Source organism: Littorina saxatilis, linkage group LG4 (assembly GCF_037325665.1).
Source record: "Littorina saxatilis isolate snail1 linkage group LG4, US_GU_Lsax_2.0, whole genome shotgun sequence".
NCBI classification, from domain to species: Eukaryota; Metazoa; Mollusca; class Gastropoda; order Littorinimorpha; family Littorinidae; genus Littorina; species Littorina saxatilis.
In genome coordinates, this window is record NC_090248.1 from 26,145,878 (window position 1) to 26,160,877 (window position 15,000).

The 15,000-nt window shown below is 46.4% G+C and overlaps 1 protein-coding gene across 1 annotated transcript in view; it reads right to left on the reverse strand.

The window, feature by feature from the left end:
* Nucleotides 1-6: 6 nt before the first annotated feature.
* The window catches only part of LOC138965543 (fibroin heavy chain-like), a 15,876-nt gene continuing 882 nt past the window's right edge, over nt 7-15,000 (reverse strand). Inside the window, exons 2-6 of the mRNA XM_070337726.1 lie at nt 13,353-13,421; nt 10,981-11,078; nt 3,737-9,671; nt 3,304-3,446; nt 7-2,580 (exon numbers count right to left, since the gene is read on the reverse strand). Coding sequence (XP_070193827.1) covers nt 2,260-2,580; nt 3,304-3,446; nt 3,737-9,671; nt 10,981-11,078; nt 13,353-13,421 — 6,566 coding nt within the window. The 3' untranslated portion in view covers nt 7-2,259. The remainder of the gene's footprint in view (nt 2,581-3,303; nt 3,447-3,736; nt 9,672-10,980; nt 11,079-13,352; nt 13,422-15,000) is intronic.

The following is a 15,000-nucleotide window of genomic DNA, read 5'->3' on the forward strand; positions in this document are numbered from 1 at the left end:
CCTAAATCCCCCGTATCTAAACAACGGATGAAATGGTTTAACGGACCTATCAGAACGTTCTTGTTTTTAAAATATTATATAACAAATGCAAGAAACAAGAAGGGCAAAGCCCATACGACTCACATGCTTGACCTTGACCTTTGCAAATAACTAAACCTAGCAATGACATCATACACTAAGAACTGCTTTACACATTTTTCCTACCAAAATACATGTGACCTTGACCCAAGGTCAAGGTCATCCAAGGTCATGCAACACAAAGCTGTTAATTCAAGACATGGGAAGTACAATGGTGCTTATTGGCTCTTTCTACCATGAGATATGGTCACTTTTAGTGGTTCACTACCTTATTTTGGTCACATTTCATAAGGGTCAAAGTGACCTTGACCTTGATCATATGTGACCAAATGTGTCTCATGATGAAAGCATAACATGTGCCCCACATAATTTTTAAGTTTGAAACAGTTATCTTCCATAGTTCAGGGTCAAGGTCACTTCAAAATATGTATACAATCCAACTTTAAAGGACCCTTGCGACCTTGACCTTGAAGCAAGGTCAACCAAACTGGTGTCCAAAGATAGGGCTTACATTGCCCTGTATAGCATACATAGCTAAGGTTGCCATTCTCGATAACTTCAGAAAAAAATGCGAAAATGTGAAAAATTGTCGTTTTTAAGACAACAATTACGGCCCCTGTGACCTTGAACTTGAAGTGAGGTCAAGTTGCTGCACATGTTTTTTGAGATCTTGTAACCATACACCATCAGGCCACATCAGGTGTTGATAGACTTAATAGTGTCCAAGAAATATCCAACGTTAAAGTTTTCCGGACGGACGCCGGGACGGACGGACGGACGGACGGACGGACGACTCGGGTGAGTACATAGGCTCACTTTTGCTTCGCATGTGAGTCAAAAAGGCCCACATAAAAACGTTGACTGCAAAAGTTTGTCTTTAATCATGGTCTCGCCAGCATCTTGCAAGCGATTTTCGTCTACAATTTTGAGATAAGTTAATTATCTGTATCATAAGTGCTTGTCTGTCCGCCTGCTTAAAAGAGCACTGGGTCGACGTACTGTCACGTCAATGTAACGCTTTATTTTGTCATAAATCAAACGTTGCAATAACGTACCATTCTTAGTTTTTGATTGTGAAAGTTTGGCATGTACACCGGGCTCAAGAAGAACATTTTACGTCCAGCGTAAAACGTTCCCTTCCAATAAGCCACCGTGCCATGCACTCCAAGTTACGTACACTGCAGGGCTCCCCAAAAAGTGCGTCCCTGTGTCCTATACGCACTACAAAACGTACTAGAAATTGATGCAGGGAGTCCAACAACGCACTAAACCTGAAAAGAGCGGGTCTCGGGACGCCGATTTATTTACAGTACACGTCCGGTAGTATGCGTATATTCGGTACTGTTTAAAAACAAAAGTTCGGCCAGATCTGCATCGACGCAAATTTACGGAGTTAATCTCAACAATATGTCCATAATGTTTTTGTGAAGGGCTCAGAGAATTAACAAAAGTCGGCATTACGTTAAAAAGAGCGCTCCAAAGATCAAGCATGTGTCGGCGAGGAATGTGCTTTCCGAATGCAAGAATGTGAACCTCCTTGTCTTTGGACCCGCTAAAGTCTCACATAAAAGTTGGGGGTCCCGGACGTGGGGAGTTTGCCCAGTCGGTAGACCCGCTGGCTTTAAACCCGGTTGTTAGTTTGTTTGTTTGTTTTGCTTAACGCCCAGCCGACCACGAAGGGCCATATCAGGGCGGTGCTGCTTTGACATATATAACGTGCGCCACACACAAGACAGAAGTCGCAGCACAGGCTTCATGTCTCACCCAGTCACATTATTCTGACACCGGACCAACCAGTCCTAGCACTAACCCCATAATGCCAGACGCCAGGCGGAGCAGCCACTAGATTGCCAATGTTAAAGTCTTAGGTATGACCCGGCCGGGGTTCGAACCCACGACCTCCCGATGACGGTGCGGACGCCTTACCACTAGGCCAACCGTGCCGGTCTACCCGGTTGTTACTATCAGCGTGTTGGATGTTTTTCTTTATACAAAGCCGGGCTTTCCTCGCGTGAGGGCGTAAATCTTACATTTTCTTCGACCCTATAGAACGATTGTTTGTGGGTAGCCCTACACACTCTATATACATATATATACATCTACAACCCTGCTGTATGTAGAATCGCAGGATTATATACAGTGCAATATACATTACAACAGAAAATTAATGTGCTACAACTGTCATTTTCTCGAAGACCTCGTGCCTTTTTCGTCGAGGTCCTGATAAGACGCATAACCACTGTTGTCGTAGGCGTAGTAGAAAGGCTGCTGCTGCTGCTGCTGCTGCTGCTGATTGTAATGATGATGACTCTGGTAAGTGTCGTGGGTGCTGTGAGGTCGGCGATGCTTTTTGTGCTTCTTGTGTCGCTGTTGCTGCTGCTGTTGTTCGTTCGTCTCGTTCTCTTCTGCCACCTGCGCCTGGTTTTCTGTTTCATTTTGCTTTTTCTGTTGTTGTTGCTGTTGTTGTTGTTGCTGTTGTTGTTCTTTCTGTCTTTTCTCATCCTGTGACCCAAATGTGAAAAAAAGGTTGAAGAATAAATCGAATTAAGAGACTTTTTTGTTGTTGAAAGGCGGAGGGTGCTTTTATTTGAATAGCAATGCTTTACGGTTTTAACGAAGACTTCCGCAAACATATGCTTCATTTGAATAAAAGTTCGATGACAATTTCTCAACAGTCAGAAATCTAATTGATATTGCACAAAGACAGAAACATATCGGAACATTTCACACACACACACACACACACACACACACACACACACACACACACACACACACACTCACACACACACACACACACACACACACACACACACACACACACACACACACACACGCACGCACACACATTACGTTTGAAAAGAATAAAGGGTGACCCTTAAAAAACGCAAACCACTGTAATGCTAATAACTCCCACATGTGTTCAGTGCATTACTTCATATTTGGGGAACAATTAGCATGGGATGTGGGATGATAATTTCACAAAGTTTCAAGTAGGCCTATGTAGGTCAAGTGGTTTGATGTTCACGCTTTTTAAATTGTAGGCCTATTTGTCAAATTCGGATATTGCCTCAACAGTAGGAGGATTTAACACTGAGCAGTAGTCACACTCATCCGACTTGAACCCCCCAGAAGCCCTGTCATTTCTGAACAAATTTAGGAGTTATTAGCATTTTAGTGGGCTGCATTTTTTTGGGTCACCCTGTAGTTCGCAAGACAACTCGCCTTTTTGCGTTCTTTCTTTATTTTCTCCATGAGCCTCTGTCGCCGCCTGCGATTGGCGGTTGCCCATCGGATGACACAGGCTACACCAATCACAGCCACCAACGCTGCCACACCCGGTGCCACGAAAAACAATATTTGGAACTCTGCAGTGAAACGAAACAGACCAGCACAACAACATTAAATCAGGGGTGACTGATCGACCTCCATTTTGAACGAAAACAATTCAGTCGCGCTATTTATATACATCTGTGCTTCCTCATCTTTTCTTGGCAGCCTTTGTTTGAAATTTGCTTTCAATCTGTACGTGTTTCACACACACACGCACGCACGTACACTCACATTCATACACACACACACACAGATGTCTGCGTGTCTGCGTGTCTGTTTGTGTATGCTTAGGACGGAGATTGTCCTGCTTTTATAATACACTCACCATCGAACTTATCCTGACCCGCATCGCCAGACTTCTCTCCCTTCTTCCCCAGCTCATTATCACCCCCGTCAGAGGGCCACCAGAGGCTGTCACCCCCACCACCACCACCACCTCCCAGTCCAAGATCTGGCTCGAGGAAGTCTTCAATGTCTCCCACTGGGAGGCCTGGTGGTAGAACGTCTGGGACACTGTCTGGACGAATGGGAGCTGCGACCATAACGTTCTTGGATTCGTCAGGCAGGATTTGACTGTCCGTGACGTTGACTATTGTTGAGGCGATCGTCGTTGTGTTCGTATCTGATGATGTTGATGATGATGAGGGGGAATTGAAGGAGGAGGCGGAGGGTGAGAAGGAGGAAGGGCTTGATGATGAATCTGACGGGCTTTTTGTGGCTGTGGCTTCTGCGGAGGGTGAGGAAGGAACTGAGTCCCACACCGAGAACATCTTTCCAGGTGTGGTAGTCGCAGTGGTGGCGGTAGGCAAACCACTGGAGTCTGTGTTCGCAGTGGTGGCGGTAGGCAAACCACTGGAGTCTGTGTTACCCTCGCCCCCGAGGGTTGTAGGGCTGCTTCCAGCGTTCAGAAAATCCTCCAAACCCGAGAGACCCCCACCAGCTCCCGCTGAAGGACTTTGCGTGGTGGTTACACCTGTCGGTGTTGCTGTTACAGCAGAAATCGTAGTTTGACCACTGTCGCTGATTGGTGTAGCGATACCCGTGGTCATGGCATCTGTAGCGAGTGTGGCCTCGGTTGTAAGCGTGGCCTCGCTAGTAAGCGTGGCATCGCTAGTAAGCGTAGGCGCAGTGTCGTTAATAGGCTTGGCGTTGAGAGCAGGCGTGGTTTGAAGGTTGGGAGTGGCCTCTCTCGCGACCCTTGATTCCAGGGTGAACGTGGGGTCCTTATGGGGCGTGCCGTCACCGGTAGGTTTGCGGTTGAGTGAAAGTCTGCCATCGCCGGAAAGTATGCCGTTCCCTGAAATTGTGCCATCGCCTGAAGGTACGACGTTGCCTGAAAAAGTTCCATTACCCGATGAATTGCGATTGCCTGATAATGTGCCATCGCCTGAAGATACGCCGTTGCCTGATGTTGTGCCATCGGCTGTAGATACGCCGTTGCCTGAAATTGTGCCATTGCCTGAAGTTACGCCGTTGCCTGAAAATCTGCCATCGTCTGAAGTTACGCCGTTGCCTGAAATGGTGCCAACGCCTGAAGGTGCGCCGTTCTCTAAAATTGTGCCATTGCCTGAAGTTACGCTGTTGCCTGAAAGTGTGCCATTGCCTGAAGATGCGCCGTTGCCTGAAATTGTGCCAACTCCTGAAGTTACGCCGTTGCCTGAAATTGTGCTATCGCCTGAAGGTACGCTGTTGCCTGAAATTGTGCCATCGCCTAAAGTTACGCCGTTGCCTGAAATGGTGCCAACGCCTGAAGGTACGCCGTTGCCTGAAATTCTGCGAACGCCTGAAGATGCACCATTCCCTGAAATAGTGCCATCGCCTGAAGTTACGCTGTTGCGTGAAATTGTGCCAACGTCTGAGGTTACGTCGTTGCCTGAAATTTTGCCAACGCCTGAAGGTACGCCGTCGCCTGAAATTGTGTCATCGCCTGAAGTTACGCCGTTGCCTGAAATTGTGCCAACGCCTGAAGATACGCCGTTGCCTGAAATTGTGCTATCGCCTGAAGGTACGCTGTTGACTGAAATTGTACCATCGCCTGAAGTTACACCATTGACTGAAATTGTGCCATTGCCTGAAGTTACGCCGTTGCCTGAAATTAGGCCATCGCCTGAAGATACGCCGTTGCCTGAAATTGTGCCATCGCCTGAAGTTATGCCGTTGCCTGAAATTGTGCCAACAACTGAAGATGCACCGTTGCCTGAAATTGTGCCATCGCCTGAAGGTACGCCGTTGCCTGAAATTGTGCCATCGCCTGAAATTACACCGTTGTCTGAAATTGTGCCAACGCCTGAAGATGCGCCGTTGCCTGAAATTGTGCTATTGCCTGAAGATACGCTTTTGCCTAAAATTGTGCCATCACCTGAAGGTACGCCGTTGTCTGAAATTGTGCCAACGCCTGAAGATGCGCCGTTGCCTGAAATTGTGCTATCGCCTGAAGGTACGCTGTTGACTGAAATTGTACCATCGCCTGAAGTTACACCATTGACTGAAATTGTGCCATTGCCTGAAGTTACGCCGTTGCCTGAAATTAGGCCATCGCCTGAAGATACGCCGTTGCCTGAAATTGTGCTATTGCCTGAAGTTACTCCGTTACCCGAAATTGTGCCAACAACTGAAGATGCACCGTTGCCTGAAATTGTGCCATCGCCTAAAGTTACGCCGTTGCCTGAAATTGTGCCATCGCCTGAAATTACACCGTTGTCTAAAATTGTGCCAACGCCTGAAGATGCGCCGTTGCCTGAAATTGTGCTATTGCCTGAAGATACGCTTTTGCCTAAAATTGTGCCATCACCTGAAGTTATGCCGTTGCCTGAAATTGTGCCAACAACTGAAGATGCACCGTTGCCTGAAATTGTGCTATCGCCTGAAGGTACGCCGTTGCCTAAAATTGTGCCATCGCCTGAAATTACGCCTGAAATTGTGCCAACGCCTGAAGTTACGTCGTTGCCTGAAACTGTGCCATCGCCTGAAGTTATGCCGTTGTCTGATATTGTGCCATCGCCTGAAATTACGCTGTTGCCTGAAAATGTGCCAACGCCTGAAGCTGCACCGTTGTCTGAAACTGTGCCAACGCCTGAAGATGTGCCGTTGCCTGAAATTGTGCCATCGCCTGAAGTTATGCCGTTGCCTGAAATTGTGCCAACGCCTGAAGATGCGCCGTTGCCTGAAATTGTGCCATCGGCTGAAGTTACGCTGTTGCCTGAAATTGTGCTATTGCCTGAAGTTACTCCGTTGCCTGAAATTGTGTTATCGCCTGAAGGTACGCCGTTGTCTGAAATTGTGCCATAGCCTGAAATTACGCTGTTGCCTGAAAATGTGCCAACGCCTGAAGCTGCACCGTTGCCTGAAATTGTGCCATCGGCTGAAGTTACGCTGTTGCCTGAAATTGTGCTATTGCCTGAAGTTACGCCGTTGCCTGAAATTGTGCTATCGCCTGAAGGTACGCCGTTGTATGAAATTGTGCCAACGCCTGAAGATGCGCCGTTCCCTAAAATAGTGCTATCGCCTGAAGATACGCTGTTGTCTGAAATTGTGCCATCGCCTGAAGTTACGCCATTGCCTGAAATAGTGCCATTGCCTGAAGGTACGCCGTTTCCTGAAATTGTGCCATCGCCTGACGCTACGCTGTTGCCTGAAATTGTGCCAATGCCTGACGCTACGCTGTTGCCTGAAATTGTGCCATCGCCAGAAGTTACACCGTTGCCTGAAATTGTGCCAACGCCTGTAGATGCGCCGTTGCCTGAAATTGTGTTACCGCCTGAAAAAGTATCATTACCTGACGAACTGCGGTTGCCTGATAATGTGCCATCGCCCGAAGATTGGTCGTTTCCTGAAAAAGAGCCATCGTTAGGCAAATTGCTGTTACCTTCGACTGTGTCTGAGCTTGAGGGTGTACCGTTGCCTGAAGGATTACTGTTGCTTGAAAATGTACCGTTGCTTAAATGTGCACCATCTCCTGAAGACGCGTTGTTGCTTGAGGATGTGCCGTTGTCTGCATAACTTCCATCTCTTAACGAACTGCCGTTGCCTAAAACAGTGCCGTTGCCTAAATGAGCACCCTCGCTTGAAATTGTGCCATCTCCTGAATATGTGCCATTGCTTAAAAATGCACCATCTCCCGAAGATGTTTCGTTGCCAAGCACTGTGCCAGCGCCTGAGTAAGCGAGGTTGCCTGAAAACGCACCATCCTTTGCAACTGTGACATCGCCGAAGAGGCTGCTATTGCTTGAAGATGACCCCTTTCCTGATAATATGCTATTGCCCCAGTGTGATCCATTGCCCGTGAATTGGCCAAAGCCTGAAAGCGAGCTATCCCCGGACCTTTTACCATCCTCTCCCTGCTTGACATTGCTGGTTAAGTTGACATTGCTCGTGGGTGACCCGCTGCTTGCATTGTCATTAGCATCCTCTGAAGGTGACCCGTCGCTTAAGAGTGAGCCAGCCCCAGACGGTTTACCATTCCCTTCGGGTGTGACATTGCTTGAGAATTTGCCATCGCTCGCGGGTGACCCGCTGCCTGCATTGTAATTAGCATCCCCTGACGGTGACCCGTCGCTTAAGAGTGTGCCATCGCCTGGGAGTAACCCGTCGCCTATAGGTGTGGTAAATTGCACGTCTGTAGAGGGTATGGCGTTGTCATGCTCGGAAGGCATAAACTCACCAGCAGCGCTTGAGAATATGCCTTTGCCTGAATGCTTGCCGAAGCCTTTAGGAATAGAATCATCAGCGTCCGTAACACCTTCAGAATAAGCAATGGCTTGGTCAGAAGTCGTCGTAGCATGACGCGCAGTTGTAGATATCTCTATCGACGTCGGTTCCGCGAAAGGTCCAGGGGTCAACTCGCTGAAGTCGAATCTGAAAGGGTCCACGTACTTGGACGTTGGGCTGAAACTGACCGTCGTGTCTGGCTCTGACGTCACGCTGACCGCGCTGACCGGACTGGGTGTGGTGTCAGTGGTCAGCCACGAAGAGAATGCTTTGGCCATGCCGCCTGTGCCAGTGAAGGCTGCGGCAAGCGCGCCCATGAAAAGAGCACTCATTGGAGGATCTGTTGTGGACTCGGTTGCTGTGGTGGTGGCAGGCGTGGTTGTGGATAGCGTCGGAGTTGTTGTGGTGGTAGGCGTTGTTGTTGTGGTGGGCGCAGGCGTCGTGGTAGGCGTTGTTGTTTTTGGTGTGGTTGTAGTGGACGATGTTGTTGGCTTATTTGTCGCAGTGGTTGTGGTGGTCGTCGTCGTTGTGGGCGTTGTTGTGGTTGTGGGAGTTTTGGTCTCGGTGGTCGTGGGCGTGATAGTTGTGGGCATGTATGTTGCTGTTGTGGTCGTGGTTTCTGTGGTCAAGGGCGTGGTTGTTGTTGTGCTAGTCGCAGGCGTAGTTGTGGTTGTAGGTGTGGTTGTGGTGGTTGTAGGCGTGGTTGTTGTGGTCATGCGTGTGAATGTTGTGGTGGTGACGCTTGTGGGCATAGTTGATGTGGTTGTAGGCTTGGTTGTGGTGGTAGTAGGCGCGGTTGTTGTAGTGGTGGGCGTGGCTGTTGTGCTGGGCGTGGTTGTTGTAGTTGTTGGTGTGGTTATTGCAGTGGTCGGCGTGGTTGAAGTAGTTGCAGGAGTAGTGGTTGTAGTTGTTGGTGTGGTTGTTGTAGTTCTGGGCGTGGTTGTTGTAGTTGCGTGAGTAGCGATTGTAGTTGTGGGCGTGGTTGTAGTAGTTTCAGGAGTAGTGGTTGTAGTTGTGGGTGTGGTTATTGTCGTTATTGGCGTGGTTTTATTAGTTGTGAGCGTGGTTGTTGTAGTTGCGGGAGTAGCTGTTGTAGTTGTGAGCTTGGTTGTTGTAGTTGTGGGCGTTGTTGTAGTAGTTGTGGGCGTGGTTGTTGTAGTTGTGGGCGTGGTTGTTGTAGTGGTGGGCGTGGTTGTTGTAGTTGTGGGCGTGGTTGTTGTAGTTGCGGGAGTAGCAGTTGTAGTTGTAGGCTTGGTTGTTGTAGTTGTGGGCGTTGTTGTTGTAGTTGTGGGCGTGGTTGTTGTAGTTGTGGGCGTGGTTGTTGTAGTTGTGGGCTTGTTTGTTGTCGTGGTAGGCGTGGGTGTTGTAGTTGTTGGTGTGGTTGTTGTAGTGGTGGGCGTGGTTGTAGTTGTGGGCGTGCTTGTTGTAGTTGTGGGCGTGGTTGTTGTTGTTGTGGTAGTGGTTGTTGTTGTTACTCTCTCCCAGGCGAAAGTGGGAAAGGTGTACTCGATCGGAGCGAGCGTTGCAATGCCTTCGCTGACGGGTCCTCGCAACTTTCAGGGGAAAAAAAGAAGTTAATTATAAGTTTGATGAAGATGTAACTTAAAGGCACAGTAAGCCTCCCGTAAACCATCACAGATACTGTCAGGCTTTTACACACAGTACAAACACCCTTTCATTTACACACTCACCGCTTGAGAACATCCTAGGTGCCCTCCGTAAAGAGCGAGCAATTTTCAAAGAATTTATTTTTGCGTGGTTTATTTTACCCCTGAGCCATTGTGAACCCGTGTGATCCAGTTTCCCTTTTTCACAATGCAGTCGTAAGTCAGTTAGTCATTTGAATGCGACTCGCTGTGAGCTTATCTGCAATAGCACGTTATTATGTACCTCTGACTATGCACAAAACAAACGGCTGTGGTTCACAAGAACTCTCGCGATGGCTTTTGACTGTTCAGAGGAACTGGCGATAGACATAAACCGTCGTCTGCTACGAGAACCACGACCTTGCGTGACCCTGCTTCCGGGCTTTTCTTTTTTCAAACTTTCAAAACTTCGAATTGTACTGATCTTGTCTTGATAAAAAAAGAAATCTTTTATGATTTAAGTATGTTTGTGTAACAAGCTGTCAGTTTATTATTTAGATTTTAAAAGTTAGGTCTAGCGCCAAAACGCATCACGGTCCGATTGTCTCTGACACAATCCGCAAAATTAATTCTTTGAAAATTGCTCGCTCTTTACGTAGGGCACCTAGGATGTTCCCGTTTGGTGAGCGTTCAAATGGAAGGGTGTTTGTACTGTGTGTAAAAGCCTGACAGTATCTGTGATGGTTTACGGGAGGCGCACTATGCCTTTAATTTTGTTCTAAAATCAATAAATTTAATTAAATTTATTAACTTTGTGGCTGCAACGTCATTTTGTCAATAACAACGTTCCAACAACTTGCCTTTCTTGGTTTTTTTTATTATAAGTTTGATATTATGATTGTGTTAGATATCAAGACCATAACGAACTTAAGTTTGTATGCCATGTCAACATTATGCTAAAGTACCTGACTTAAAGTATAAGTGCAATGCCTTTGGCACAGTCGCCCCCCACCACACACACACACACAGACACACAGACACACACACACATACACACGTACACACACACACACACACACACACCCAGTGACACTCAAACACACGCACACTCACGCAAACACACACACACACACGCTCACTCACACACACACACACGCACACACACGCTCACTCACTCACACACACACACACACACACACACACACACACACATACACACACACACACACACACACACTGACACACACACACTCTCTCTCTCTCATACACAATGAACCTCTGTCATGACATCAGAGGTCCAGGCGTCACAGTTCAAGCCGCACGAGCCGTCAGGACATTTGGAGGTGCCTTCAGGACACAGGGACAGACCAAACCCTGCACGTGCAGCAAACACTCAATATCAGCACTGAAGTCAATCGTACTTTGTCCGAGCATGTAAAGATGTTTAAGAAAAAAACAACTTTCTGAAAGTTTACGGATAGATGATGGTGGTGGTGGAACTATATTTTGCAAGAGAGAGAGAGTTAAACTTGATATATGGATAGACGATAATATTGTCCCGTATGAACAGATTTGTACCACTGTTGGTTATAGCACCACGGCGGTTTTTTGAGTAAAATGCTTTGCACACGGCCCTCCGCGCGCGTGCGCTGCGAGATGACACAGCCAACGGAAACGCGAGCGACGAATCTGGGTCCTGTCTACAAGACCTGTTAAAAAAATCTTCCCCCAAACAGTTCCGCGCTAAAGTTAACAGAAGCAAAAGCAAGCGCACCCTGTTCTGTAAAATTCTGGTTACATAAATATAATATTTCCATTGACGAGAAATAGTGGCTCTTGGCAATTAAATGTACAAGCGAGGAAAGATTAAAGTTGCTTCAATGGAAATTATTACATAATATTTACCCCACAAACATTTTACTCCACAAGATGAAGTTGAAAGAAAATAATTTGTGTAGTCTTTGTAACCAAATAGATTATATTTTTTTTGAAATGTAGAAAAATGAAGTTTTTTGGGGAACATGTTATCAGATGTATTTTTGTTAATACGAAAGAAAATGTTATATTAACAGAACATGATGTATTGTTTGGTTATTTGCCAGGAGTGCATACCCCAACAAACAAAATTATAAATCATATTTTGTTGAGAGCAAAAATGTGTTTCGGGAATTTAGATATGGTAGGCCTACAGGGGCGGGGATGTAGCTCAGTCGGTAGCGCGCTGGATTTGTATCCAGTTGGCCGCTGTCAGCGTGAGTTCGTCCCCACGTTCGGCGAGAGATTTATTTCTCAGAGTCAACTTTGTGTGCAGACTCTCCTCGGTGTCCGAACACCCCCGTGTGTACACGCAAGCACAAGACCAAGTGCGCACGAAAAAGATCCTGTAATCCATGTCAGAGTTCGGTGGGTTATAGAAACACGAAAATATCAATCAATCAATCAATCAATGAGGCTTATATCGCGCATATTCCGTGGGTACAGTTCTAGGCGCTCTGCAGTTATGCCGTGTGAGATGAAATTTTATACGGCCAGTAGATTGCAGCCATTTCGGCGCATATTTACCTTTCACGGCCTTATTCCAAGTCACACGGGTATGGTAGACAATTATTAACTGTGCCTAAGCAATTTTGCCAGGAAAGACCCTTTTGTCAATCGTGGGATCTTTAACGTGCACACCCAATGTAGTATACACGGGGGGTGGTTCGGACACCGAAGAGAGTCTGCATACAAAGTTGACTCTGTGAAGTAAATTTCCGCCGAACCTGGGATCGAACTCGAGCTGACAGCGGCCAACTGAATACAAATCCAGCGCGCTACCAACTGAGCTATATCCCCGCCCAGCATGCTTCCTCCGAAAACGGCGTATGGCTGCCTAAATGGCCGGGTAAAAAACGGTCATACACGTAAAATTCCACTCGTGCAAAAAACACGAGTGTACGTGGGAGTTTCAGCCCACGAACGCAGAAGAAGAAGAAGAAGTAGGCCTATTGATTTAAATGTAATGTTTAATTGTGAATTAGGGTTGAGACGTTTGAGTATTTTGTAAATGAAAATGTTTATGAGTATGTATGTGTGTGCTAGCCCAGAATGACCCCCCCCCCCCCCCGAACTTGTGGAGATGCATAGATTCATTCATGTATGCGTACATTTCGTTTTAAAAGGTCCTAGTGTACTTAATCTTAAAGTTTCAAAGGAAGTGTCAAAACTTTTTTTTTTTTTAAATTTTTTTTTATATCATTTTTCCAACAAATTTTGTGCACATATACATATATTTCGTTTTAAAAGGTCCTAACGTACTTATTCTTGAAGTTTGAAGGGGGGGTCAAAACTGACTGGGGGGGGGGGGGGGGGGGGGGTCAAAATTGGCTCAAAATCAGCTAGCCCAGAATGACCTCCCGGTCAAAACTGACTATGTGTCAAAATGGCCTGTTACACCGGCATAAGTATGCATTCGCTCCAAGCAGCTGAACACGACACTACACTTGCTTCGCTGTCTACGGGTTTCGCCTTCGGCCTCTACGCTTACTTGCATTGTTTTCTTGAACAAAAAGTTGAAACAAGACGCTTGGACTTGGGCTTCGATTCTACTACCTTCCACTCCTCCACTACAATAAAAAAAGAATTGACCAAAAGCTTTTGATACGATACCGTCAATGATTGGGGTGACCGCCGAAGGCCCAACGAATTCCTTGAAGTCGAAGACCCCAGCAGTTTGAGCTGGAACAGAACAAAAATATAATTAACAAAAATGGATTGGTTATGTGAAAGATTAATGGATGACTGGAAGGGCGGACGGACGGGCGGATGGATGGACATAACTGTACGGACGGGTGGATGGATAGACGGACGGATGGATGGATGGGCGGATGGGTGGGTGGATGGATGGGTTGATTTTTATATTTAGTCAAGTTTTGACTAAATATTTTAACATCGAGGGGGAATCGAAACGAGGGTCGTGGTGTATGTGCGTGTGTGTGTGCGTGCGTGTGTGCGTGTGTGTGAGTGTGTAGAGCGATTCAGACTAAACTACTGGACCGATCTTTATGAAATTTGACATGAGAGTTCCTGGGTATGAAATCCCCGAACGTTTTTTTCATTTTTTTGATAAATGTCTTTGATGACGTCATATCCGGCTTTTCGTGAAAGTTGAGGCGGCACTGTCACGCCCTCATTTTTCAACCAAATTGGTTGAAATTTTGGTCAAGTAATCTTCGACGAAGCCCGGACTTTGGTATTGCATTTCAGCTGGGTGGCTTAAAAATTACTTAATGACTTTGGTCATTAAAAAACTGAAAATTGTAAAAAAAATATTTTTTTATAAAACGATCCAAATTTACATTCATCTTATGCTCCATCATTTGCTGATTCCAAAAACATATAAATATGTTATATTTGGATTAAAAACAAGCTCTGAAAATTAAATATATAAAAATTAATATGAAAATTAAATTTTCGAAATCAATTTAAAAACACTTTCATCTTATTCCTTGTCGGTTCCTGATTCCAAAAACATATAGATATGATATGTTTGGATTAAAAACACGCTCAGAAAGTTAAAACAAAGAGAGGTACAGAAAAGCGTGCTATCCTTCTCAGCGCAAGTACTACCCCGCTCTTCTTGTCAATTTCACTGCCTTTGCTGTGAGCGGTGGACTGACGATGCTACGAGTGTACGGTCTTGCTGCGTTGCATTGCGTTCAGTTTCATTCTGTGAGTTCGACAGCTACTTGACTAAATGTTGTATTTTCGCTTTACGCGACTTGTTGTCACTTGACTTTGGAGATGACAAGAAAATATCGGGCGCAAAAACGTGATTTGTTAATTTTTTTTACATATTTACAAATCACGGGTTAACAACGGCCATATCAGGGCGGTGCTCCTTTGACATAATATAACGTTCGCCACACACAAGACAGAAGTCGCAGCAAAGGCTTCATTGTCTCACCCGGTCACATTATTCTGACACCGGACCAACCAGTTCTGGCACTAACCCCATAATGCCAGACGCCAGGCGGAGCAGCCACTAGATTGCCAATTTCAAAGTCTCAGGTATGACCCGGCCGGGGTTCGAACCCACGACCTCCCGATCACGGGGCGGACGCCTTACCACCAGGCCAACCGTGCCAATATAGAAAAAAAGTCGTGTGAAGCGACATAAAAACATATAGCCAAGCTGTCGGCATTAAAGTTATCGCCGAGACTATATTTAAGATAGTCTCGACTAACCACACCCCAAAATAGAGACGGGTCACGCTCGTCTCCGGGTAGCGTGGCAACGCAGTGCTTACTTAACCTA